At 41.0% G+C, this 27,037-nt stretch overlaps 4 protein-coding genes across 8 annotated transcripts in view; 2 read left to right on the top strand and 2 right to left on the bottom strand.

Moving 5' to 3' along the window:
• Nucleotides 1–7,575, bottom strand: part of col26a1 (collagen, type XXVI, alpha 1) — a 32,720-nt gene extending 25,145 nt beyond the window's left edge. Inside the window, exons 1-4 of one of the 4 annotated variants that reach the window (XM_088078974.1) lie at nt 7,468–7,575; nt 6,851–6,935; nt 6,535–6,657; nt 4,389–4,492 (exon numbers count right to left, since the gene is read on the bottom strand). In XM_088078974.1, coding sequence (XP_087935100.1) covers nt 4,389–4,492; nt 6,535–6,657; nt 6,851–6,935; nt 7,468–7,549 — 394 coding nt within the window. In that variant the 5' untranslated portion in view covers nt 7,550–7,575. Of the gene's footprint in view, nt 1–4,388; nt 4,493–6,534; nt 6,658–6,850; nt 7,430–7,467 lie in introns of those variants that run through there. The other 3 variants (XM_088078973.1, XM_088078972.1, XM_042486846.2) reach the window with 3 other exon arrangements.
• A 2,532-nt stretch (nt 7,576–10,107) lies between these two features.
• On the top strand, nt 10,108–14,156 carry srprb (SRP receptor subunit beta). Its single transcript, XM_042486618.2, has 7 exons — nt 10,108–10,323; nt 10,682–10,776; nt 10,905–10,982; nt 11,078–11,160; nt 11,971–12,107; nt 12,224–12,278; nt 13,245–14,156. The coding sequence occupies exons 1-7, from the start codon at nt 10,155–10,157 to the stop codon at nt 13,453–13,455; spliced, it is 828 nt and encodes a 275-aa protein (XP_042342552.1). The 5' UTR covers nt 10,108–10,154; the 3' UTR covers nt 13,456–14,156.
• Nucleotides 14,157–16,272: 2,116 nt separating this feature from the next.
• wdr53 (WD repeat domain 53) lies at nt 16,273–19,841 on the bottom strand. The gene is made up of 3 exons (XM_042486616.2): nt 19,774–19,841; nt 17,885–18,374; nt 16,273–17,802 (listed from the first exon to the last, which is right to left on the bottom strand). The coding sequence occupies exons 2-3, from the start codon at nt 18,371–18,373 to the stop codon at nt 17,131–17,133; spliced, it is 1,161 nt and encodes a 386-aa protein (XP_042342550.2). The 5' UTR covers nt 18,374; nt 19,774–19,841; the 3' UTR covers nt 16,273–17,130.
• Nucleotides 19,842–21,237: 1,396 nt separating this feature from the next.
• On the top strand, nt 21,238–26,620 carry neu4 (sialidase 4). 2 transcript variants are annotated; one of them, XM_088078970.1, is made up of 4 exons: nt 21,238–21,444; nt 22,595–22,803; nt 23,208–23,463; nt 24,114–26,620. In XM_088078970.1, exons 2-4 carry the CDS (start codon nt 22,603–22,605, stop codon nt 25,103–25,105), a joined length of 1,449 nt encoding a protein of 482 aa, XP_087935096.1. In that variant the 5' UTR covers nt 21,238–21,444; nt 22,595–22,602; the 3' UTR covers nt 25,106–26,620. The 2 variants fall into 2 exon arrangements, with proteins under 2 accessions (XP_087935096.1, XP_042342169.1); XM_042486235.2 differs by having other exon boundaries at nt 21,239–22,803.
• Nucleotides 26,621–27,037: the final 417 nt, after the last annotated feature.

Below are 27,037 nucleotides of genomic sequence, written 5' to 3'. Positions count from 1 at the left end.
TTTTTGTGTTTTTGCGTCTTATCCATTTTTCCGTTTTCAGTTTGGCCACTATAGTTAGCAGTCTCTCCACAATGAGCCAAACAGCTTTTTTCCAACAATTTTAAACAGGAAACTGCTTTATGCAGGGTTTTTACAGATCGTCTGTTTGTTTTGGAGAGGAAGAGACCTCTGCGGATAATTTGGCTCCCAGTAAAATCATCCTGAATGTCCGGATCTTAAGTTATCAAAAGCCCCTTTTACACTGCCTTTTCAAGGCAGTAATATCCAGCCGTTATGCCGCCTCACCGCCCTGTATGTAAGGCCATCATGTCTCATCTGGATGTACCATTTCAATGATCCTGTTCGCGTTGGTGATGAGTCGAAACAGAATGCAGGGGCCCTCTAAACAAGTCTGGAGTAAGACAACCTCCTATCAGAGCCTTCATCAATGACCTCACAGTGACAACAACAACTGTGCCAGGAGCCAGGTGGATCCTCCAGGGGTCAGAAAAGCCAATGTCATGGACACGCATGAGTTTCACACCCACAAAGTCCAGGTTCTTGGTTCTGAAGAATGATCACAGTTCCACTTCAGGTTCATTAAAGACCAGATCTCGTCAGTCACCGAAAAAACAGTGAATAGTCTCGGCAAGGTCTTGAAAGACACAGACTCCATCAAGGCCACCAGTGCTGACCTGGAGTGCTGGTTACGTACAGTGGACAAGTCTGGGCTCCTTGGAAGATTCCACGCCTGGGTCCTCCCAAGAATCCTCTGGTCTCTGCTCAACTATGAAGTCCTTATGACTGTGGTGGATTGCTTTGAGCGCAAAGTGAGCAGCTATGTATGCTGAGGAGGACGTCATTGTGGCACAGGCACAGGAACACCTGCAGTACTCTGGATCCAAAGATTCCAAAGTGTCCGGTGCAGGGATGGTTGTGAGGACAGGGAGGGCAGCTGAGACAGTCCAGCAGGCAGAGTCTTGGCTGAAGCACAAGGCCATCCTTGGGAGTGTGGCACAAGGAAGAGCCGGACTCGGGAGACTAACAACATCGCGTTAGGGTTCTGCCAGAAGTAAGGACATGTGGAAGTGGAACCCTCAGAGGATGGAAATTCCTAATCCAGGGGGTTTATGAAGTCCTTCCCAGCCCATCCAACCTGTTCATATGGGGAAAAATAGAAACACCCTCATGCACCCTGTGTTCCAAAACAGGGACCCTGGAGCACATCCTGAGCAGCTGTCCTAAGGCGCTGGGCGAGGGATGATATTGCTGGAGACACGACCAGGTCCTAAAGTCTATTGCTGATGCAATCAGCAAGGGGATAAAAGACAGCAGGTACACCCCCACTACAGCCAAAGCCATCTGCTTTGTGAAGGATGGACAGCAGCCAAAGGAAAGATCGAAGGCCGGCCCGGTCGGTTTGCTCTCAACAGCCCAAGACTGGATGATGATGGGGGACCTAGAGAAGTGACTGAAAATTCCACCACACATCACCCAGTCCACACTGAGACCTGATATCATCTTGGTCTCTGAGACCACAAGACAACTGGTTCTGCTGGGGCTCACATTGCCCTGGGAGGACAGGCTGCAGGAGGCTCATGAGAGGAGGAAGGCCAAATACAAAGAGCAGGTGGAGGATAGCCGGTGTAAAGAGTGGAGGACCAGGTTCATGCCAGTAGAGGTAGGCAGTCGGGGATTTGCCAGTCACTCCCTGAACAAGGCCTATGGAGCCCTTGGCATAAATGGTGTCAGTAGGAAAAGAGACATCGGTAAAAATGTGGAGACGGCAGAAAAAGCTTCCAGATGTCTCTGGCTGAAAAGGGGGGAGCAGTGGGGCAGCAGAATGCCACTTGGACACCAGCCGAGGTCTGTTGTAAGACCCAAAACACCCAGTGACTCCAGGATACAACACTGATGATGTGTCCAAGCGTGTGCATCAGAAGATCATTTGCAGAACTGTGTAAAAATGCAAAGAATGCATAAAGAAAGGAACTTTGTACAGGTCCTACAGCGTGATCTCTATGTAAAATGGGCTACTGATTTATAATGTGAAACTGCTTTATTCAGTGTTGTTATTGGCTTTAATCACCTGGCCGCTTGTTTTGAGGGGAGGGGGCCTCTGCAGATGATTCGACTCTTAGTTAAAAAACACCTAAACAATAAACACTAAAGAAATCCTAACCTGGGAGTTCACACATGGCAAACGGGAGATGGTACAGCTGATTACAATTTGCAGTCCGCTAGATGTCACTAAATCTTACACACTGCTCCTTTAAATAACTAAGCAAATGCAGTCTCAAAAGCCATTTTACAGGCATCCACAATCTTTAAAATACAATATATGAAATGAAAACATGTTTGTCAGTGTGGTTGTACACACATGCACACACACACACACACACACACACATATATATACATATACACACACACTATATGGACAAAAGTATTGGGCCACCTACACATTACACCTACAGGAGATTTTATAACATCCCATTCTATATCCATAGGCGTTAATATGGAGTTGGTCCCCCCTTTGCAGCTATAACAGCTTCCACACTTCTGGGAAGGCTTTCTACAAGATTTTAGAGTGCGTCTGTGGGAATTTTTGCCCATTTATCCAGAGGAGCATTTGTGCGGTCAGTCACTGATGTTGGAGTAGAGGGCCTGTCTCGCAATCTCTATTCTAGTTTATCCCAAAGGTGTTCGATAGGGTTGAAGTCAGGTCTCTGTGTGGGCCAGTCAAGTTCTTCCAAACCAAACTAATCTAACCATGCCTTTATGGACCTTGCTTTGTGCACTGGAGCACAGTCATGCTGGAACAGAAAAGGGTCTTACTCAAACTGTGTCCACAAAGTTGGAAGCATAGAATTGTCCATAATATCTTTGTAAGATGAAGCTTTAAGATTTCCCTTCACTGGAACGAAGAGCCCTAAGCCAGCCCCAGAAAAACAACCCCATAGCATTATCCCTCCTCCAACAAACTTTACAGTTGGCTAAATGCAGTCAGGCAGGTAACGCTCTACTGGCATTCACCAAACCCAGACTCTTCCATCAGACTGCCAGATGACTGACTGCTTTTTCACTCCAGAGAACACGTTCCCGCTGCACCAGAGTCCAGTGGCGGCGTGCTTTACACCACTCCCGACGCATGGCATTGTGCTTGGTTATGTAAGTTTTGCATGTAGCTGCTCGGCCATGGAAACCCATGCCATGAAGCTCCCGGTGCACAGTTTTTGTGCTGATGTTAATGCTACAGAAGGTTTGGAACTCTGCAATTATTGAGTCAGCAGAGCGTTGGCGACTTTTACGCACTATGCGCCTCAGCACTCAGCGAGTCCGCTATGTAACTTGGCTGTGTTGCTGTGGTTCCTAAATGCCCCCACTTTGCAATAATACCACTTTCACTTGATTGTGGAATATCTAGGAGGGAAGAAATTTCATGAACTGACTTGTTACAACAGTGGCAAACTAGTACAGTACCATGCTCGAATTCAGTAAGCTCTTTAGACCAACCCATTCTTTCACAAATGTTTGTAAAGGCAGACTGCATGTCTAGGGGCTTGATTTTATACACCTGTGGCAATGGGACTGAATGAAACACCTGAATTAAATGATTAAGGGGTGTGGCCCAATACTTTGGTCCATATAGTAAATATTTATATACTGTATATGCAGCAGAGTTAAGGCAGCCCAACATTAGACCTCCATCCATCCTCACAGACTGTTTCCTCAGCTGACTGTGGTGTCTCGCCCCTGGGTGAAAATTTTAGTCTTTACTGGGCCCAGAGTCTGTGGTCTGTGGTATCCAGACACAGCACTGCCCATCATGAGACCTACATTACCTCCCACTATACAAGCTGCTCTGCTGGACGTTCCTCTGAGCTTTTGTCATTCATACTTTTGACTGTAAAAACCATGATGATATTCAGAGAGACAGACTCTGCGCTGTCTCCAGTTAACACACATGCACAAAGAAAGAAGAGTTACAGCGGGAGACAGTTGGTGTTTCTGATCCTCCTTTGAGGCACAGAAGGGTTTCGAATGCACAGCCATAAAAAAAAGGTACAAAACCGCAGGGCATAGATCTCTTTCAACTGTTGCTTTATTGCAGTTCATGTTCCCAAAAGTAATCCAAAACAGGCTCTCGATCTTAATTCAAAACAACTTTACAATCGTATCAAAAGGCTGCACAGAAGCACGATTAGCAAGCTGCCTGACTACACACCACCAAACATAAAACAAGCCACTGATGTGGGTAAAGCTGCTAAAAAGACACAGATAAGTCAAACACACACATGGCCTTTATTTCAGTCCCTAAGAGAGATAACCTCCAACCACTTTCTCCGCTACTGTTTTTTTGAGAAAGTTGCACTATGTGAAAGAAGAAAGAAACCACAAATAACTTACCCTCACGACACTCTTCTCCCACAAACCCCGGGCAGCATCTCCACTCCAGTGAAGTCACCTGCTTGTAGGCAAGTTTGAAGGACGGCCTAATCAGAGTCCTGTAGCTGCAAAACAGACATTATCAAACATTATTATCAAATTTATGTCTGATTCTTTGATTTTTGAGCATTTTTGCCTTTTTTGGATAGTAGACTAGAGAGAGGGCAGAATTAAGGAAGGAGAGGGGAAACGTAATCTTAATATGAATATGTATCATTTTGTCAGACAGATTGTCTATACTGTAATTTTATTATGTCGGTCTGTTCTACACACGGCATCTATTGCCCATTTGCCCGTCATGGAAGAGTGATCCCCTCTCTGTTGCTCTTTGAGGTTTCTTCCATTTTTTTTTCCACATTTAAGGGTTTTTTTTGGAGGGGAGTTTTTACTTATCCACGTTGAGGGGCCAAGGACAAAGGGGTATTACATGTTGTAAAGCCCTCTGTGGCATATTGGTATTTGTAATATTGGGCTCTACAAATAAATTGAATTGCATTGAATATTTCCATATCGTGTAACCGTGTGCTTTTAATTCACATAATAATTTTTTCCTGTCTTTTTTAGACCATTTAAAGTGAAGGTAAAAGCCAACCCCAGATTCACTCTTATTTGGCGTTTTGCTTTGCTATATTTGCATTTTTTTCTGTGCTGTGTCTCTTGGATGCGTGCTTCTTATGGTGTGGCTGCTGGTCGTTACCTTTTTATAGAGCCCCAACCACACTAAACCCGAACCACACTAAGCACTGTTTGGGAACAACAGCCATAAATGTCCCAAACACAGAAAATAAGAGAATACAGGCAGAGGTCAGAGTCTCTGCAGAAAAATGCACCACCGCATGCTTCTGTAGTGGCTCATCATGATGATTGAGAGGAATTATTTCTGTATAAGCTGATGAACTGTTTTTAAGGAAAATCCTGCACAGTTTATCTTTAAGGTTCAGAGTATATTTGGACCTTTTTCCACCCTTTATTACAGGAGAAAGAGAGGGAATGAGAAATGGCAATGTTTCAATTATATATATGCCTAATTTACATAAATATTTCCAGTCCATGTTACGTTGCTGCCTGAGCCTACACCTTTGAATCTGCCCACTCCAATATTTGGCTGATTTATCTGGCATAGTGGCATGAAACAGCAATTTCAGTTAAAATAAAAAAGAAACAATGAGCAGCACGATAGGACTCAATTAGTCAGTCAGTGGCATGGGGTGGGTTAATGCTGATGTCAAGCTGTTGTCAAGTTGTGCGTCAGAATTATGAGGAATAATAACCACAATGGCAAGCACAATAGGCAAGGCAGACGCTGCCATCACGGCTGTTCTAAATCAACATGTCTACTCATTGTCACCAAACATCGTAATTTGTTTTCACTTCACTCTGCTCCACTCTTAAAACCCTGCACAACAGGTTTTTTAGCAAGTCTACACATCAGTGTGGATTGGATCCGCTCTATTTCAAGTGCGCCGGTGCTCCATTTGACACCTAACAGCAAGAGCCGAGAAAACTGTCACCACTGAAATTTAGCAGCAGATCTAGTTTATCTGGCAGCTACAATGACAGTCAAATTGTGTGCAGGCTCTGCCTACTCAGTGCATTACAGGTGCTGACCCATTCAGGCACATATGGGAAAATCAACACCCCCCACACACAATGTCAGACTGAAGATGAAAAATAAGTGAAAGTTCACAATTCTGTCTGATATCCAGTAAGTGACATTGTACTTACTTACTACTACTTACTACTTATACATACCTAATTTCGAGGGAAACCCTTAAAAGACTTTAATTTTCTGATACTTCTGTTACTTAAGTGAAAAAATAATGCAGGTCTTTAATTTTTGCCTGAGTATTTTAATAATGTTGTATTACTACAATTACTTTTGTGTAAGATCCTTTTCAATCAAAAAAAGAGTGAAAATATGATAGGACAGAGGCCCCATGCCTGTGTTTGCCTAGGGGCCCCCAAATCTCTAAATCCACCCCTGTCACTACACAGGACTTCCCCTATTAATGAGAAAAACAGTATCAGCATCACAGAGCTGAAGGAGCTGACAGAGGAATAAGATTAGTTGGCTGAAGGGGGGTAGCTGAGAGGACTGTGAGGGTACCTGATGACTTTGGAACATGGTCCGGGCCATCGGCAGGCCTGAATCACTCTCTGCACTGAGGTTTCTGTCCCATTGTGCACCTGACAGGACACTGTTCTGGAGACAGTATACTGACACCAGTTCCTAAAATACAAATGAAACTGAGTTCATACTTATTAATACTTTATGAGAGAAATCATACAAAATCCATATCAATAATGGGAGAATTTGGGGAAAGAACACATTTAGAGCTGCATAGAATTTATTTCTGCTAAAGACACAAAATAAATCTTAAAACATTTGCAGTCAAAGGCGCCATCAGTGTGCATGTGCTCACCTGAGTTGAGTACGGGTCCCGGTACCTGGTGGTCCAGCGTTGCCGCCCTGCTCCGATTTGATGCGCTGCCGCTGCACAGTGATGCCTGGAAAATGATAAACAAACCCTGTTTGCAGCGACGGATAGATTATAGATATCCACATGCACAGCGCGTACAGGAACGATAAAGCCATCATCTCCTTTTGATTTATCCCTGACAGAGATATCCGCAGACACCGACGATTTTTTCAAGTAAATCCCGAAGTTATAAATCCCTCTTTGATAGTATCTGAAGTGGAACAGGGAGAACGAGCGCCTAGGAAAACTCCACTGAAACCATGAATGAGTTGCTCATTTCGTCTTCCCTGCGAGAAACAAACTGCCCCCCTCACGAGCCCAAAATGAATGACACACAGCCTCTTCCTATAGAATAATGCGGTTTTCTGACGTTTGACATCGTGCCGAGGGCTGAGGAGTCAAATATCCAGTGTGCGTAAAAAGCGCGCTGAGTGAGGGCTGGAGACGGAGCGCATAAAAGCGCATCTGGTCCCGATCGAAAAACCACCCTTCAGTTTTCATGCAGGTCCTATGATGTGAATGTGATGACCAAAAGTGAAATCCCAGTAACTCTAACGCACTTTGTAGCTCGTCTTTTGTCTTTATTACTATAAGTGATGGACTATCCATTATAAGGCTATTTACTTTACTTTGAGTCGACATAGTCCGCGGTAACAAAGACTGATGTGCGCGATGACACTATGATCTTACAATAGTCGGATGTGGTCTCTGTTCATTTTCATCACTTTGTCATAATAGCAGGCTGCGTTTGCTTTTAGAGAATAAACTACATCTGAGACTCTGCCAACATATTAAAGACTGAATTATTATTTTATTTTAGTAGGACATTTAATGCCTTTGATGAAACTTTGATCACCCCAAAAGAGGGGTTTCTTTATAAACCAACAGGATAAGGTAAACAAATGTTTTTGCTTGTTTTTGTGTTTGTTTGTTTGTTTGTTTGTTTGTTTGCAATTAGTAAGATATCAGGTGCTAAATATGGAAGCCAGACTTTCCCAGTAAAATACATCCAATTCCAATTTACACTACCAGCAACTATGTCATAATGTCAATGTCTCACTAATGGCCTCATAATTATGACTTAGATATGCATTTACTACTCCATAATTTTGAATTAAGAGATACTTTCAATGTATCTAATACTTTTCAACACTAGTAGAAGTCAAATAAATTTGACCTAAGAAAAGAGATAAGCTAAGATAAGACAAGACAAGACAAGACAAAAGAGGACAAGACAAGACATAACAAGGCACAACACAACAAGGCAAGGCATTCATCCATAATTGAATGTTGTACAAAAGTACCACTCTTTAAAACTACTCTGATTACAAGTCTGACTGTTAGATGTAAAAGTCTTACATACAAGATTTCAGACTCAAGGTGCAAAGTATTAACAACTAAATGTTGAATACTTAAAGTATATAAATAAAAGTCCCTCCCAGAGTTATAATATATAATATTATTTGAACACTGTTTTAATAGCAAGCAGTATTTTGTTGTTACAGATGGTGGAAGTGGAGCATATTTTAACTACTTTTTATGCAGCTGGATAGGCCTATTTCTGCTGTTTTTGACTTAGGGACTGTTTGTTATTTATGAGGGGGTAAGGGGAGGGTGCAAAAATTGGGGGATGCATGTCGAGCAATTTTTCTGGCACTACATAGAGATTTGCGTTTTTCTTTATTTTGGATTAGTGATGTGACATACAAATTTAAATGGTTATGTGTTGTGTTTATTTTATCACTGATTTTTAAAGAAAACATGCTTTCCAAAGCGGGTTTGGAAGTCATGTTTTCTTTAAACATCGTCAAATTTACACCATTTGTTTAAAGCCAGAAACTGTAAAAACTGAAATTATTGTTGGATGTACACATTTCTGACAGCCCCAAAAACAGTACTTGGGACAAATGCTTCCGTCAGAAAAAAACATAACCAAATCTAAACATAAAATAGCAATATTTCTTGAAAATCACTTTATTCTATGTCTCATTTAAAATTAAAAATAAAAAAACAACTATATGTGCAAACTAACCAGCATGCACAACAAGAGAGAAAATTGAAGCTTTCATCTTATACTTTTAACTTATAACTTTCAAAGATCAACCTATTAAATCAGAGTATGGCTTATAAGTAGCATTTGTGTACCTTAGCCAAAAACTGCAATAGGAATGAGTAATATGTTGCACTGCATCCACTTTTCTAAATGTCTGTGATGATATGTAACATTTATTGTATGATTTTTTTGTCTGGTTAAGTGTTTGCATTTATATAAAATAGTTGATGTCCTGGGACGCAAGAGAAATTTCAGAATTATTTCTGACAATAAAGTGAAATCTGATCAAAAGGATAACTTTTAAAATGGGATAACTAATTTATGGGAGGCTCAAGGAAAAATATTTGTAACTTCGAGGAGGGTCAAGGGTCAAGATTCAAAAAAACAAATAAACAAGACAAATGCTGCATTCAAGACAACTCAGAAGTTGAGATATTCTGACCTCCGAAAAAGTACCATGGAACGCCACTCAAAGTCGGAGTTCCTACAAATACATGCACCCCGACTTCAGCGATCTGACTTCACACAACGGCAGCATCCATGGAGGTAGTAAACATACACAAGATGTACAGAACACCACAGTATACAGAAGTACTAAAATACATTAGCCTAGCTATTAGCACATAGGCTTGTGAATGGCATGTTTTGACACGTTTCCAGGAATAAAAATGCCATAAAATAAAATGTATAACGGTGTCTGTTATCTTTCGTGTAGTTTTTCCTCTGTTTCGCTCATATGTGCAAGGAGGCGTCCATGGACCAGCCACAGAAACACCAGTTTGTCACTATCTGTCATGTTTTTTCTTTACATTTGGTGTTGGTCACCTGAAATGCTTTGAAGTCGGAAGTCGAAAATATCAACTGGGAAAGAAGTGACACCCCAACCACCCCCTCCCTCTGATAAATAAACTACAGTCCCTTGCGACAGTAATTTAATTTTTCTCACTCCTGTATTCATTTAATTTCATTCTGGAAAGTGGCTGCCCCCATATCTGAAAGTGAAATAAAACTGGTATTTTTCTGGTTTTGCTGGGGACCCACAGACTGGTTCCAGTGCTGCACTAGCTTAGAAACCAGTGTGGGAATAAATTTCAGCAGGAGGTCTGCAGCGCCCCCTGCTGACCCTGCAGGCTCCTCACGGGCTGCAGGAGGAAGGAGACGTGTCCCACTATCTCGAGCAGCTTCAGCGGACAGATGGAGGCAGAAAGCACCGGTGGAAACATGGGGGGGAAAGAAGACGTGGAAATGGCAGAAAACCCGTTTGAGCCTTACATTGAATCTCTGCGACAGCAGCTGGAGGACCAGGACCCAGTTTTTCTGATCGGAGTCATCGTGGCTCTGGCGGTTGTTGTCATCACCTGTGGTGAGAAGTTACAGTTAGGATGCTAACATTAGCACAGCAGGCTAGGCCTAGCGCTTAGCTTAGCATAATTAGCTACAAATTGTCAGGTTATTGGAAAGTGGTGTTGTCAACAGGACAGTTAGGTAGTTAGTTACTTAATCTAAAGTTAATTAGTCTAAAGTCAATTTATTCAAGTAATGTGCGCTTTAAAAATATATCCGAATTAGCTGACCATGAAGCTAACAGCTAAGCTAAAGCGAACATCTGTCAATTACGCACTTTATCAGCAGGCATTAAACTTTATTGGGATGTCTATGGTTAACAATTAACAGTTGTTTTGAATAAGTTAATGACCCGCTTCTCTGCGTTGTCCCTGCAGTATTTCTGAAGTACTTTCTCTCCAGTAAAACCGTCCGAAGTGCTGTGCTGCTGGTCGGTCTCTGTGACTCCGGGAAAACCCTCCTTTTCAGCCGGGTGCGTTGATGTAACTAAAACGTGGTTTCCACCGCCACGTTGTCTGTCACAGGTTGCTCAGCTGATGAGAGACTGATGCATGCTTAATCTGCTTTATATAACCAATTGTGCATTTCATGCTTTGGCAGCTGCTGTCAGGAAAGTTCAAGCGGACACAGACCTCTATCACAGACAGCAGTGCTCCATACAAAGCCAAAAACGACAGGGTAAGTTAAGAACAGGTTTTAGTCTTCAGGTAACATCCTTCCATAGATGAGGTCATGGATGGTTTACAGGGACCCCTTTTCCCTCCTGCTTTCAGGGCAGCACCTGGACTCTGATTGACCTGCCAGGACATGACAGTCTGCGCTCTCAGTACCTGGAGAAGTTTAAATCTGCAGCCAGGTGAGAGCAGGACAACCTGTCTGAGTAACAATACTCTCTGTCATTAGTCAGACAGAGAGTATCCAGGATCCAGGCTCGGATGATCATACTGGGTGTATGAGGTGCTGTGTTTTGATTAATGGGAATTTGTTTAAAAATATATTTTGTTTGTCTTAATACATATTATGTCCAATGCAGTATGCCAAAAATGCAAGCCAGCATGCTTTTATTAGCTATTCTGACCCACAATCCTCCGCACAGGAGAAGATGCGTCCCATCCACTGAACTGCGAACAGATGATAGTTCACTGGCAGCAGTCAAAAGCTGCAATGACGGATTACAGCCCATTCCAGTGACTGATGACCATGTGAACAGTAGTAAAAGGAATATTAATTGTTAAGCTGAACAAAGTAATCTGAAGGTTATTAGATCATGAACAGCATAAGGACATGTATATGCAAATAAGAGAAATGCATATGTAATTTCCCTGGGGTGATTATAATATGTTAGAATCCACAATGTATGGAGCACTAACTTCAGGATTAAATCTATATATAATGCAAAGTAACAACAGCAGAGCTCTCCACGTTGAACTCTATCTCTGGCAAGCTCTGCGAATGGCATTTTGGTTTTATTATTATATATATGCAAGAGGGTCAAAGTTCAGTGCATAAAGTTAAGTGAAAGTAGAACATCCCTATTGTGGGTGAACTTATTGCAACAGTATGTAATTTATAAGGGCAGCTGCAGTACCTACTAAAAATAAAAAGAAAAATTATGTGATTCAGAACACACATACCTCCTGATCTCACTCTCTGTCTGTCTTCTCAGAGCGATTGTGTTTGTAGTGGATGCAGCCATCTTCCAGAAGGAGGTGAGAGATGTGGCAGAGTTCCTGTACATGTTGTTGACGGACACAGTGATCTCCAGGAACGCCCCGGCTCTTGTTGTGGCATGCAACAAACAAGGTTCAACAACCCTTTTGCTGTGAAAATGAACCAATTATTGACATTTTGCCTCTGTTCTTCATTTAGAGCTTACATGCTAGAGTTCACCACCATTTATTACTCTCTTTATTTTACAGATATCACCATGGCAAAATCAGCTAAACTGATTCAGCAGCAGCTGGAAAAGGAATTGTAAGTATATCGCTATATTTTGGGGCATTTCTTTTTACTGTCTCATTCCCCAAGTTCAGTACAATTTACACTGCAAGTTCTCTATTATCATAATTTATTCTTACATAATTGTTTAAGCTGTTACATAATAAATGCAGTGTTACTCGTGTATGCGTTAGAGGTGACAATGTGTGAAGTGGATAAAAGTCCATCCAGTTATTATAGTCGGACTCTATTCCTAAGTGTCCCTACGTAAACCTTAAGGTTAAAGGTCCAGTGTGTAGAATTTAGGGTGAAATATTTGCAGAAATGCAAGGTAATAATAACTACATTTTCTTTAGTGTCTAATCACCTGAAAATAAGAATCTTTGTATTTTCGTTACATTAGAGTGAACAGTGTAGGAGAAAAACTAACCCATCATACACTACCTGTTCAAGGCCAGAAGATCACACCATTATGCCGCGTTGTTGTTCTATATAAAAGGTACAATCGTGGGCTGAGGCGACAGAGTTTTCCCGCCTTTGAGCCGAAGGAGGTATTAACAGTGTTGAATTGAGGTCTGTGTAAAAGGAACAGCTGACAGGATCATGGGCATGACGTGTGTGGCATTTTGACGTTTTAACTCAAAGAAGAACAGCAACTGAAAATGTCCGCTAATTGGAAAAACATTGAGATATTGTGTCTCCTCACCCTCCAAATAGAGGATGAGAGACTTATTGCCATGTTATGTCATTGTTATTGCTTCTAAAGCGCTGCCGACACGCGCTGTGTGAAGTCATGCTAGAGGCTGACAATGTTGTGTTAAACATCATACCTCTTTCTTTTGCACTGCCAACATGCTGTCTAAAATCACATACTGGAGGGGCATGATCGCATACACACCAGTGTAGGCCATGCAAGGCGCTGGTCTGAGCTTCCAACCCTACATAGTTGACGCACCCTGCCATGTGAGCCGTTGGTTTGATGTTGTGTCTTGTTTCCCATAGGAACACCTTGAGAGTGACACGCTCTGCAGCCCTGAGCTCTCAGGACGGCTCTGTTGGCGGCAGTGTGTATCTGGGGAAAAAGGGTAAGGACTTTGAGTTCAGCCAGCTGTCACTGAAGGTGGAGTTCCTGGAGTGCAGCGCCCGCGGCAGCAAGGGTGAAGACGGGGATGCAGACATTGAGAGCCTGGAGAAGAACCTGGGTAAACTTTAAAATCCACAACCTCAGTGCAGAATCTGACTCAAGAGGCACAGACCTCGGATCAACGTCCACCGTCACCTCAGTAATCGAAGCGGGGATGACGAATGCATCTCAGTGGATTTATTCGACAGGAGTAACCAGTCGCCCCTGTCTGTGCTGGCTGTCAATGCAAGTTGCATTTAAAGATGGAAAAACTCAATCAAAAAAACACCAAAAAGACTGAAAGTAATGAAATGAAAAATGATGTAGCAGTTTGTCATGTTGCTCTGCAGAAATGATTTATTCAGCATAAATCTTACTGTGAACTTCCACCTCAGAGCGCTTCATTTGGGTTATTTAGAAAATAAATTGTCTAAAGAATTTCAGTAAAGTCCAATTTGTGCTGTAGCTGCAATTTAAAGAAAAGTGATTATAGGCCAACAGTTTATCACCATTTTTGTTTTTGTCTCAACTTGTCTGATTTATAAGCTGCTTTGTGAAAACAGACAGGCATGAATTGAATTTGTGAATCAACTTGGACAGTCGGCCTTGTGCCTTTCTCTGGTTTTCTTATAGAAAAGTGTTTTGCTTGTTTGCTAAAAAATGATTTGTTTGAAAGTGTTGCGTGAATACAGTGCATTTGCAATGAATGTATGAATTTATTGAGGTTTGTTGTTTGTCTGGCTTGTTTAAAAAACTGACAATATAAAGTTTTTGATGCCTGATGGTGGAAATGAAGTCCTCAGATTAATAGGAACTGCACATTCCTTAACAGCAGAAGATACGGTGTGCCAGGAGTTTATCAGATTCATCCTCTAATCAACGCGTACATAAAGAAATTGTACACCATATCGTAGGGGTTGTTATCTGGGTGTCAGATAACATTTTAAAAACAGCATCAAGTCTCAGAGAAGCACAGGGATCACACGGTCATGGAAAACCCGGAAAAGTCATGGAATTTCATAATTTTGTTTTCTATGCCTTGAAAATTTATAGAATTAGAAAAAATAACTGCCAGTTTTGAAAAAGTCATAGGATTTTGCTGTAATGAAATTACAGTAATCTCCCACGGATAACCTTCCACATAACGTAACATAGCGGCAAGTTTGTTTTCTGTAGACGTAACGTAGTTCTAATGCATCCATGTATGACATTTTGATAGCCATCATGAACGTTTCTCCATTTTAAGTTTTGAAATTTTGTCATTGAAAATGTGTGAGAGTCCTTTTAAATGCTGACCTGCTTTGTCTTCAGGGTTCCCATGAAAATGAACATTTTTAAGGAGAAAATTTCAAAATGTTTCAAGGACCCATAATGAAATTTCCATTCCGTAAAAGCAAACGTTACTGTGTCTGCAGCACTTGCTGACCTGGTTATCATATTTTGCTACAGACACACGGGAGAGTCTCGCCTCCCATAACAAATGCCGCCACACTACGTCACATACATCAGGGTTCATACGAGGTGCTTGAAGTACATGAATTTGGCATTCAAAAATATAAGTACTGGAATACCTTGAAAATCATACTTTTTTTTTTTTAAAACTTGGTCCTTGAAAACAGTACATGAAAAATCGAGAACAGAATGCTAAATTATTGTAGAAATTATTAGAAATTTGTGTTCAATTAGAAAATAATTAAACTGGGAAGCAAAGAGCAGATATGGTTTAAATTATTTTCCAATCCCGCTTTTTTGTCAACTGCCAATTACATACCTGGATAATAATAACCAGCGTATTAATCATAAGTAGATATAAGGCTCTGGTATGTGTTTGTTCCATTTGTGAATTGGCACAATTTTTCTTGCAAAAGATGAGTGGAACTTCTCCCTGTCTGTACAAACCCTGATATACACAAAACCGTCTTAAAGGGGAAGGATAAGCCAGTATTGGTCATGGAAATGAAAACTGCTTCCTTTTGTATCAAGCAGTAAATGTCACTTAATATATATAACAATATATCATGCAGCCCCAAGTTGATATCAACAGTTAATAAATGCAAAATAAATCTGCCATTATGTTACATTATGTGGAAGGTTATCTGCAGAATATACTAATTAATTTCATCATACAAAACAAAATCCCATGACTCCCAGGTTTTCCATGACTGCGGGAACCCTGTGTCTTTCTGTCTCGACACCTGATTTGGATTTAAACGTTTTACTCTACAGGCACTGCAGACTCAGTTTAACACGCAGCTTTGTTTGGTTTATAATGTGGTTGTTTTTACGATCCACAAAAAAGCATATAATGCAAGTTATATTTCAAAGAATTACTTTTTTAATAGGACCACACACACACACACACACACACACACACACACACACACACAAAATACCCAAATAAACCACATTCAATAAGTAAATCTGATATTAAATGAGACTCACAACACAATTTGGTTTTTTGAAATCTGTGCCTGCCTATGTAAAGATCAATCTTTCAATGTTTGGTGCTTTTTTTTAACCACAGTTATTTTTGGTTTCTGCCCGCAACACCCCTTTTTGATCAGAGGTACAAATAATGAATCAAATCTAACAACAAACTGTATACTCTGGAGAATTTTACGTAAACTAAAAATAAGGCAAGCCAAAATTACAGATGCAATGACTAACTGATTTATCAATTAGTGGATCAAAAGAAAATTAACATACTGCTTCCACCTTCTTAAATGAGAGAATTTGCTGCTTTTCTGTCATTTATGAAAGTATGGAGAGTCTTTAGGGTTTGGACATTTATTCAGACAAAAGAAGCTATTTGAAGCAGTCACTTCAGGTCAAAGGTCGGCAACCTTGGGCACACCGTAGCAAAACTAATGACACTCTAGCAAGTATGTAAGAGAGGTTTTTGAAATGTTTAAGTGAAGGTTTCCCACACATTCTTTTATTTGTGAGGGTCTGCCATGCCAATAATTGCTATCATCTATTTATTTTCTATTTTTTGAGCTACAGCGTTTATTAGAAGCTTGTTGGAAAATAAATACTGAATGGTTATTCATTGTGCACATACTCTGGGCACAGACAGAGCAGCAGAACACCAGGCAGTGAAAGTGAAACAATCATTAATTGACCTGGGTCTAACAGTTTGCTTTTACTTGCCTTTGCAGCAGCTGCTCCTCTCATCCATCGAGCTGACCAACTCTGATCAGATGGACAGATAAATTATCCATCCCGCAACTCAAACTGCTGCTGAGGAAAAACCCCTGAAGATTTCTGCCAGCGCTGTGTTCATGGACCCACAAAAACGTCCAAATATAGAGAGGGGACTCGGTATGATATGAAGGGACACACGCATAAAAACGGAAAGTTTGCAATTTAAGCAATGCCCTTGATGAGAGTGTGGATGTGCATGACACGTTTAGCGGTCACAGCAAGATACTGTGATTTGACTGTGATGGAGGAGCTCTGCTGCTTTAAACCACTGCCTAAAACAACGGACGTTAGACATAGACTTAGTTTTAACGGAGCAATTTGAGAAGTGACAGCTTGACTTTATATCGATAAGGCACGCTGATGAACAAGAAAAATTTTAAATGATAATACCAGAAATGTTGCCAACCCTGCTTTAGGCTTTGAGAAACTGTTCACATTTTTTGGGGACAGTTTTGAGACTTAACGATTAATTGTGAAAATAATCATTGCAGCCCTAGTCAAACTAGTGTACTGTTGTAATGAGAACAAAAGATGACAGAAAAGGCTGTTCAGTGCGTGAACCTACAGTGGAGACAGCGGGTAGACCGTCAGACTGGAGCTCTGATCTGCGACCACCACACTGGGTTCTCCTTTCAGCACAGCAGGGCACAACCAGTTCACCTTGTCCCCATGACAGATGCTCAGTTTGGGTCCAGACTTCTCCTCCGTCTCCTCCTCTGCACCTTCTGCACCTTCATCCTCCACTTCTTTCTCTGCTTCAGCCTTTGGTGTCATCTTTGCTTTATCCTGGGGTTGTCCTTTCCTCTTTGCCTTGTTCTTACCCTTCCTACGTGGAGCTGCTGTCGCTCCAGCTTTGGTCTTCCCCTCCGGATTCACCACCGGGTGCTTACTGAGATCCCACAGGGCGACCTGGCCGTCATTCCCCCCGGTGACGAGCCAGTGAGGGTGGGAGAGGAAACTAACAAAGTGGGCTTGCGAGGCGCCCTGACTGTGGGCCTTGACCGCTCCCTGCTGTTCGAGTTTAGAGCCGCTGCCGATCCGCATCACGTGCACCCGACCGTCCTCTGCCGCACAACCCAAAACGTTCCCGCAACTCGCCACAGAAACGCAGTGGACCAGTGGTGGGTTGAACAGCTGACCGGGACGCTGCTGATGGTCGTCTTCTTCCTCTGCCACATCCTGGAGGTTGACGGTCCATAGAGGGCGTGTCTTCTGCAGACCCCACAGCATCACCTGAAACGACAAAAAAGATGACACAAATATGCACTAGGGAAGAAAAGTCTTGGTAAATAATACAAACGCTCGCCTCCCTCACCTGCATGTCCAGTCCAGCAGACACCAGGTTATTCGGCCTGTGAGGCCGAAAAGCTACAGACGAGCAGATGTTTGTGTGTCTACGAAGAGTCCTGCACACTTTTCCCCCAGGGAGCTCCAGCACCCGGACCGCCCCGGAGTCATCAGCCACTGCCAGGGCTGAACCCATCTCATTTAGCGCCAATGCATTTATTTCCTCCTCCCCTGCACCTTGAAACTCCTCCACGGGGCCCTTCAGGTTTCGGGGGTCGAGCACACTCACTGCTTCTCCGTGTGACACGTACAGCTGGCCTGGAGCTGCAGGAGAAAACACGACACTTGTGCTGTCATCTTCACCGGGGAGAGTGAGACGGCCTATGATGGTCCCCTCCTGGCTCCACACTGTGACCTCTCCACCCTCAGCGCCTGAAGCGAGGAGACCCTCTGGGCCTGGAGACACCGTGACACACAGGATGGATGAGGAGTGGCCCTCAGACCACTGCCGGGCCATGCTGAAAAAAATGTGAGTTAACAAGATAAACATGAGTTTGTGGTGTTCCCTTAATACCGCTGTATGCCAAAGTGAATACTACTGGGAAAAAAAGCAGTATTGAACTTTCTCTTTTGAACGATTTATTAATGAACACGGACTAAATGTAAGAAACATGTCTTGGCACAATGCAGAATAATGTAACAACACCACAAACTGCGGTTTGCATCAAAAGCATAATAATAGCCACATAAACTGATGTTTTTTTATAAATTATATTTAGTAGAATGACAATAAGTATTTTTGTTGTTATTGTTAATAATATCAATAATAATTATAATAATAAAAAATCCATTTTTATTTAAAAAATCCTTCTCATGGTTAAGACTACCAATGTTAAAAACAATAACAAAAAGAGAATACACTAAATATATATAAAGACAGAACATTTCTAGCTGCCAAATAGGTTATACAACTACCACTGAAACAATTAGGCGATAAATCAGTTAGTGAAAAAACAGGAAATTAATTGGCAGCTATTTTTGAGAAACAACTGAATCATTTTCCAGTTTATTTTGAGTAATTCTGAGTTTTTTTGGAGTGATGTTTTTTTTTTTAATGTCACAAAGCTGTACACTTTTCTGAAAACTTTATGGTTTGCTTTATTTACTTTATGGAGATTTATGTTTTCAATTCGATTTCAATTCAATTTGCTTTATTGGCATGACAGCCACGCTACAAACATGAGATGATCTTATAAAATATGATGCAGTGCTGTAAACTGAAATACACAACTGTATATAAAGTAGTTAAAATAAGCACAACCTTGAACATTTACAGCAGGAAAATACATTAGAAACATTACTGCTGTCGTAATAATAATCCCAAAACATCATATATATATATATATATATATATATATATATATATATATATATATATATATATATATATATATATAATAGTAAAACACGAGTTGTACATTTTGCTGGTAGTATTCACATACTTTTACTTAACTGAGGTTTTGAATGCAGGACTTATAGTGGAGTATTTTCACAGTGTGGTATTGTTACTTCCTTCACTGCTAATCATAAACTGGTGATGTGGTTTTCTTAAAATAAGCGCGAGGGAAAACAAAACATCAGCGTATATGTTCGTGTTATTTAAAAAGACATTTAAAGAAAAACAGTCTATCTTGGGTTGAGTGACAGTGGCTGCAGACAGACTGAAAGTGTCTGAAAAAAATAAACAGTTTTAGCTCTGCTAACTTGTTAGCCTGAAAGCTAACTCGTATCTTCCCGTCTAGCTGACCGTCTGACTGCGATAATTAACATCTGTCTGTTGTTCTGCTGATTGAAATAAGCTAATATAGTGTTGTGAAATTATTCATAACGAAAAATGGACCGCAGAATTAACTCTACCTTTGCAAGCTCCGTCAAAACTTCAGCAGGCTGCCATGTGGGGTCGGGTCGCTACCTGATGACGTCAGAAATATCTGTAAAGCTATGCTCTGATTTTAACATGTCAGGCAGATTTCTGTTTTTTTTTTGTTTTTTTTTTTTTTGCGAGGAATGACAGACTTGTTACCCCAAGGTTGCTCTAAATTAAATGTACTTCCCCTATCTTTGATTTTAAACATTTTAAACAATAAGAAATGCTTCCTGAAAGCACTTTACAGCAAAACAGCCCCTTTTTAACGGGGCAAAACAGCAATATGTTTGCATTATAGACTGTATACAAACAGTCTATGATTTACAGTATCAAAAGTTTTAAAAAAAAGTGGTTTGTGAAAATGTGTTTTTTCCAGTTAACAGACAAGGCAATCAACTACATAATGATATAACATAAAAGTTTGTGATGAGTACTGGAAGCTGGTAAACATAATTTCATCACAAAGGTGGCTCAAATAGGGACCTAAAAATCTGTATTTGTCACTAACTGTATTTTGAGACAGAACTATTTTCTTTTTTAAGTTTGAAAACAATGTTTATATTATCTAGTTAATTATTATTTTGTATGGTCAGCGGCAAAAGTAATTAGGCCGAGACATTCCTACTGATTAACCACTTAAAAATGTTCTTAGGTTATAAAAATGGTCGTATATTCTGTTTATGTCTTCTGTATATATTCGAACTAATTTATCATTATGCCAATTATCCCACCCTGTCATGGGGCTGGTTTGTACAAAATGAGGTAATCACAAATTACCTAATTCTAAAAATCATTTGTGCACATTAAAACATCTTTCTTTAAAGCTAAGAACTCAACCTTAATTTGCTATCAGTTAGAAAATGCTTACATAAATAATGTCAGAGAAGTACAGCAAGAAAGCAGTCTACATGTATTTTTCAATATATACATCATACATATAGGCTACTGCATTGTCTCAAGTATGAAATACAAGCCTTAGTTTCTATACATTCTGCAGAAAATGAGAAAGAAAAGCACACAGGACACAGATCATGAAATCATTGTTCAGCAGGCCTTCATTTCCACAATGGCTACTCTCCGCTGATTCATCCAAAGCTGTAGATCTGATGAGTGTGGTCCATTTCTGGGTCAGTGAGCACTATGCCATACTGCTCACTGAATGGGGAACAGAGAGGAGAGGCCATGGTTTTCAAACCCCCACAAACTAACCACACACACACACACACACACACACACACACACACATGCACACACATGCACACACACACACACACACACACACACACACACACACACACATGCACACACACACACACACAGTCATCCCAAAGTTCAAATGCTGACACATACTGTACGTCCTCACAGAGAAGCAGTCGTTCTCTCAGAGCATTTTGAATGTAAGTACTCTGCAGTCATTTTTTTCATGGCCTGTGCTTTAAATGGAACTTCCTCTTTCACTGTAATTCATAATGCAAATACACAGGAAGGTTTCACTGATAGATATGTGTTGAATGTGACACTGTAGATGGTGAAAATAGGCAGTGTCAATTTGTTAGGTTTTCTGTCTATTTACAGACTATGTCCACTTGTGCAACTCCTCCAATGACAGGATGCTTTTTTTCAGTTTGTTCTATTGAAGCGGTTGTAAAGGCTGAATTAAGGTAAGTGACATTTTTAGTAGAGTCAGATTTATATTTAGGAAGTTGGGCTTTAATTAAAATGCAGGCCTATTTGATAGTCTTGCAGGTGTGACGCAGTACTGAAAATTAAAATGCCTCCTATCATCCTACTAAACAATGTTTAACACTTTGAGCGGGGGAGCCAGTAGCAGGCAGAAGTGTATAACACTGTTGTGGTTTAGATAGTAAACAGAATTCATACTGAGAATATTGAGATAAAATTTTTAATTTAAAAAATCTGATTCTAATGCAGCATCTCTTAAATAAAAGTTAAATTACTCATGACAATAATCCACATTCAACCCTACCAAAAATTGACTGTATTTACACATTTTATAAATAAATTCAAACACAACTTGTGCAGTGACATGTAAGCAAGCAAAATTGCATTTATAGAGCACATTTTATTCCATGTGGAAGCACAATATGCTGTGGCAGAAGTTGCAGGCACAAAACAAAACCAGCAAGCAACCATAAAAGCAAATTATATCCATTAAAGCTAAGAATAAAAACTCAAAAAATAATAATTAAGATAAAAAATAAATCAATATATAAAGCTAGAAAGACATGTGAGTCCGAACTGAGAAACAAAAATTAAAACTGAATAGTGATAATACTAAAAGTAGACAATTAAAAGTGGATAATGTGTACAAATTAAAATAAATAAAATAACTAAAAACAGAATACAATGAGATAAATAGAACAATAAAAGATGATATCACACAAGTAAAGCCAACAAAATAAGAAAATAATAGATAAGCCAATAAACTAGTAAAAATAAAAAGCATACCTGAGTAACAGTCAATAATCGAAATAGACTCGTGGAATAGAAAAAAGAACATTTACATATTATCCATTACTTTTTAAAATGAATATCAGGATACTGCACAAATACATATGCGTATAAAGCACACATTAACCTCCTAGTGTATGCATATAAATTCCCCTTTTACATTTCCCATAATACTTATTTTAGTGCTCTGCACATCCATTCACCCTCGCACTATTTGTATCCCCGTTTACAGTTTAACAGTTTCACCTACTTTTCTGTATATAATTGACTCATATGTTTATGTTTGGGTTTATCTGTGTTTAATGTTGTTTTGTGAGTTACCTTGAAATATCCACACAGTGAGGAGAATGAGGTCACCCTATTTCCCAGCGAGGTCGGTGCTTTTCCACAAGGAACCCAACGGAGTGACGTACAGAGTCCCAGCACTGCTCTACCTGTCCCGCTCCAGGTCCTTCCTGGCCTTCTGTGAGGAGAGACTGAGCCCGTCCGACTCTCAGGCTCACCTGCTGGTCATGAGGAAAGGCACTTTTTACAGAAACTATGTAGAGGTCAGTGCTGAATCTTCAGGTCTGGACTCTGCAGTTCCCTGCAGATTGAAGACCTGTACTCTTGTATTAATTTATCAAAGTAAAAGCAAAGTATACTTTAATGAAAGTATAAAAGAGTTTCTTCAAAATATGCAGCTCAAGAGTCAAGTCACAGACTTAGATGTTCTCCGACAAGTACATAAATACACAAGGAGCAGGTCAATTGTGTTTCCACCTCTCTAAAAACTTCTAATGGAAAACATTTTAGCAGATACAATCAAAAAACGACAAAAAATATGAGAAATGCTGCAGATACCTTTGCTTTGTGTTTCTCTTCTGAGCCTCCTTGTTATTCAAGAATTCTCTCTGTTTAGATATGATAGTATTTTGGACTCTTCCTTTCCTTTGTCCTGTCCTTGCTGCAGTGGGAGGACATGCGAGTCCTGGGCACTGCATTCCTGCAAGGCCACCGGTCCATGAACCCGTGCCCGGTGTACGACGAGTTCACAGGTACTCTCTTCTTGTTCTTCATCGCTGTCCTCGGCCACACCTCGGAGTCCTATCAGCTGGTGACGGGGAAGAATGTGACCCGGCTCTGTTACATCTGCAGCACTGATGAAGGGGACACCTGGAGTCCTATCACAGACATCACCAAGAGGGTCATCGGAGACACTATCAAAGGTCAGGGGGACATGAGGAGCAAATCAGCCCTAAAAGAGACTTCCATTATGTTGCTCTGACTAAGAAAACATAGAAAGCTGTTTGTTTAAAGGGGCCCTTCGCATTTTTGATTCGCGTAGAGCTCCAACACGAGCATTGCCCAAACCTCTCCTCGGGTACAACTTGTTCTGCATGTTTTAGATCTCTCCCTGCTGCATCACAGCTGAATTGAATGATCGGCTTGTCATCAAGCAGCTTCAGGAGTTCATAATGAGTTGATCATTGAATCAGCTGTGTTGGAGCAGGGAGCGATCTAAAACATACGGGACAAATCGAGGAAAGGTTTGGGAGACGCTGTCCTGCATGCTGGGCGTACGGGAGAGGTCTCAGTTAGTTGCAATTTGAAACCTCACTGCTGTCTCCTACACAATAGATGTTTACTATGACGTGATAACAAATCCCGTTAAAGGGAAGATTCACTTTTTTTTTTAGTCTGTCTTAAAGAAATACTCACACAATCATTATGTACACTGCTCCATAATCCCTATCTTGATCCCTTCATAGAGGAAATAACTTTAGTGGCCAAAAATGGTTTCAATGTGACTTGCTTTTAGACAGACTTGATCAAATTTGAACCCCTCCTTTAAGTGTCACTTCCTGTGTCCCTGCAGAATGGGCCACCTTCGCTTTGGGCCCGGGCCACGGCATCCAGCTGAAGTCGGGTCGTCTGCTGATTCCTGCTTACGCCTACCACATCGAGTGCAAAGAGTGCTTCGGACAGCTCTGCCACTCCACTCCCCACGCCTTCTGCTTCCACAGTGACACCCATGGGCGAACCTGGCGTTTTGGAGAGCCAGTGCCGGTGCCAGAGAGTGTGGAGTGTCAGCTGGTGTCTGTGGATGAAGAAGATGGGACTAATGTCTTGTATTGTAACGCACGCAGCCCTCTCGGGTACAGGGTGCAGGCCCTAAGTCTGGACGATGGAGCGGCCTTTCAGGAGGGGCAGCTGGTGCAGCGACTGGTGGAGCCTCGGAATGGTTGTCATGGTAGCATTGTGGGATTTCCTGCCCCGTTACATTCATCTCTTGAGCATCATTTGCACCAACCTCGCTCCAGACACTGGACATCCTGCACGACCAACTCCAGTCAAACTCTGTCTCCAAACACCTCTGCTTCCACCACCCTGACACCCAATCACCCTAATTTCCTCACCCCCACCTGGGTGGTGTACTCCCATCCAACATGGACCACCGCACGCAAAGATCTGGGCATCTTCCTCAGCCTGTTTCCCCGTGATCCAGACAGTTGGCGTGGCCCCTGGGTGATCTATGAGGGCCCCAGTGCCTACTCTGACCTCGCCTATTTGGAGTTGCCCTCCTCACCTGGTGCACCGCCTGCTGTGGCCTTCGCCTGCATGTTTGAGTGCGGCGCCAAAACAGCCTATGATGAAATCTGTTTCAGCATCTTCACTCTCTACGAGCTTATTGATAATCTGCCCCGAGAGGCGCAGCTGGGGAAGCATGAATGTAAGAGACGGCAGAATCAAGAGACAGATTGTACACGCAGACATGACCCTCAAAATGCGGTAGTTTTCCATCAGGTGTCTCGTGTGAAGAAGAGGAGGAAGATGAGCATGCTGACTGAGATGTGCTCTGTTTCTTGAATGTAGTTTTTTGGCTTTTGTTAAGTGTCTTCCGATAATTTTCACTCCGTGACCACTTTATTAAATACACGTGAAAAATCTAATACAACAGTTCATACAAGTCTACTTGTATGATGCTGGCATTATAGAGCATTAGGCTGTTAATAAAAACCACCACGTCGTGCAGTGATGACGTGGTCCTTATCAGAGGTGCATCGGGACACAAAAGCATTTACGCTGCAGAAAGTCTGTGGTCAAATGTGTCAGCAAGTGGTTTGAATGATCAGATCACACCCATTCTTGGTAGTCGTTTACACTTATATTCAGCACTGTCCACTTGTGATTGGATTACCCAAAACTCACGTTCATACCAGGTGTAAACCGCCTCTGACAGAGCTCTACAGGTGTACCTGATAAATTGGCCACAGAGTCTATATCCACAATGTATTACAGATTATGGCACACATTTTTGACATTTTTGACTTTTAATGAAAATCCATTTGTTATTTGTTTGTATGACTGGGTAAATGAGACTTGAATTACACGTTTCTTTGGAGGCATGTGAGAAAAACAAGGTTTTCTTCACAAATTCAAGGTAACAAGGCTTGGCTAACTGATATACAGTTGAGTGAAGTATTCTATTAAGTGCAACACAGCGTGACTCAGTAATGATGGAAAACCTGTCTGTTCAGTATGTTTGTTTTGATGTTGATCACTTGTTAATCTTCATTTTGTAAAATACATTAAATGTAATTAATGTTTCTCGTGTCTCTCATCTGCTGGGAAAATTTGGTGATCCAAAAACAGTCAACAAAAGTCATTGTCTGTAATTTTAGAATAAACAAGAACAGAGTATATTATCAGTCAGAAATGTGACTATAAGTTCGAGGGTCTATATTCCAAGTCTGACACCTTTTTAAACATAGAAGAATAGTATTCGGAAATCTCTGGGAATTCAAAAGACATTGGGGAATTTTGTAAATTCTGCACAATTTCAATGTAAAAAGCCTACATTTTAATAGTGAATTTATCTGGGGAAAAGTACACGTACAAATGTTCTGTCCATAATAATTTATTGTATTTTTTATTTTAAGATTTTATTGCTTGTTTTCACCAGTTTTAAATGGGCGGGTGCCACCAGACTTTTGCAACTTTATACTCAAGTTAGAGTGCTGAGGTTGACCGATGAGATGCTCTTGGACGCTCCCCAAACTAGACACAAAAACAGTGGCAAATGTTTCTTATTTTCCTCTTTTCTTATTGTTGGCACATATGAAACTGGAGGTTTGGGGTTCTACCCCAGGACATTTTGAGTGTCAAACACTTAATTTCCTGCATTGTGGTGAAATTTTCTGCATCAATCATGTTTTTCGTTGTTGGAGAGGACAAATGTACATGTTTGAAAAACTGAGAGGGACTTTTCTCCTGTGTCCCCCAATGAACACCTATGTCTGCTTTTGAAATGGTAAAAGGTTTGTTTCTATCTGCATTTGACCTGGTAATACAGCTTGTACAGATGACCCGTATTTTACACCAGTGTTTTCTTGAATATTCCCAGAATTTTGCAAGACAATCAAACTGTCACAGTCTTCAGGCAAAACAAGGAGAACGACTGTTAAATTAATCAAAACCTCCATCAGCTGCCAACAGATCTTACAGTGAGATTATTTTTATGCATCTCTGTCCAAGGTTAAGAATCACCATCTCAATTCTTTCCCTTAAATCTCCTCTTTTGCAGACACATTTCATATGTTATAAATTATATTGTTATGAGCCTCCTGTTCTAGCTGTCCCCTTAATGTTGCTTTATGAGGCCCAGTGTTGCACAACTATCCTTCATAATCTTAAATCTTACACCGTATAGATTTTCTATTTACCAACCAAAATGGCCAGGACAGGCAGTGATTGTCCTGCTACATTAAATCCAGCACACTGTGGACCAGGCAAGGCTGC

This window comes from Plectropomus leopardus, chromosome 6 (genome assembly GCF_026936395.1).
Source record: "Plectropomus leopardus strain MGB_pleo_1.0 chromosome 6, ASM2693639v1, whole genome shotgun sequence".
NCBI lineage: Eukaryota > Metazoa > Chordata > Actinopteri > Perciformes > Serranidae > Plectropomus > Plectropomus leopardus.
The sequence above is the reverse complement of the archived record's forward strand: the minus strand, read 5'-3'. Positions and strand labels throughout refer to the sequence as shown.

Coding starts and splice junctions, on each gene's coding strand:
- srprb (XM_042486618.2), top strand. CDS start 10,155: ATGGAGGCAGAAAGCACCGGTGGAAACATGGGGGGGAAAGAAGACGTG. Junction 10,983..11,077: donor ACAAAGCCAAAAACGACAGG/GTAAGTTAAGAA, acceptor TCCTGCTTTCAG/GGCAGCACCTGGACTCTGAT. Junction 11,161..11,970: donor AAGTTTAAATCTGCAGCCAG/GTGAGAGCAGGA, acceptor CTGTCTTCTCAG/AGCGATTGTGTTTGTAGTGG.
- wdr53 (XM_042486616.2), bottom strand. CDS start 18,373: ATGGCCCGGCAGTGGTCTGAGGGCCACTCCTCATCCATCCTGTGTGTC. Junction 17,803..17,884: donor CTGCTGGACTGGACATGCAG/GTGAGGGAGGCG, acceptor TTGTCGTTTCAG/GTGATGCTGTGGGGTCTGCA.
- neu4 (XM_088078970.1), top strand. CDS start 22,603: ATGAGGTCACCCTATTTCCCAGCGAGGTCGGTGCTTTTCCACAAGGAA. Junction 22,804..23,207: donor TTTACAGAAACTATGTAGAG/GTCAGTGCTGAA, acceptor TCCTTGCTGCAG/TGGGAGGACATGCGAGTCCT. Junction 23,464..24,113: donor CATCGGAGACACTATCAAAG/GTCAGGGGGACA, acceptor GTGTCCCTGCAG/AATGGGCCACCTTCGCTTTG.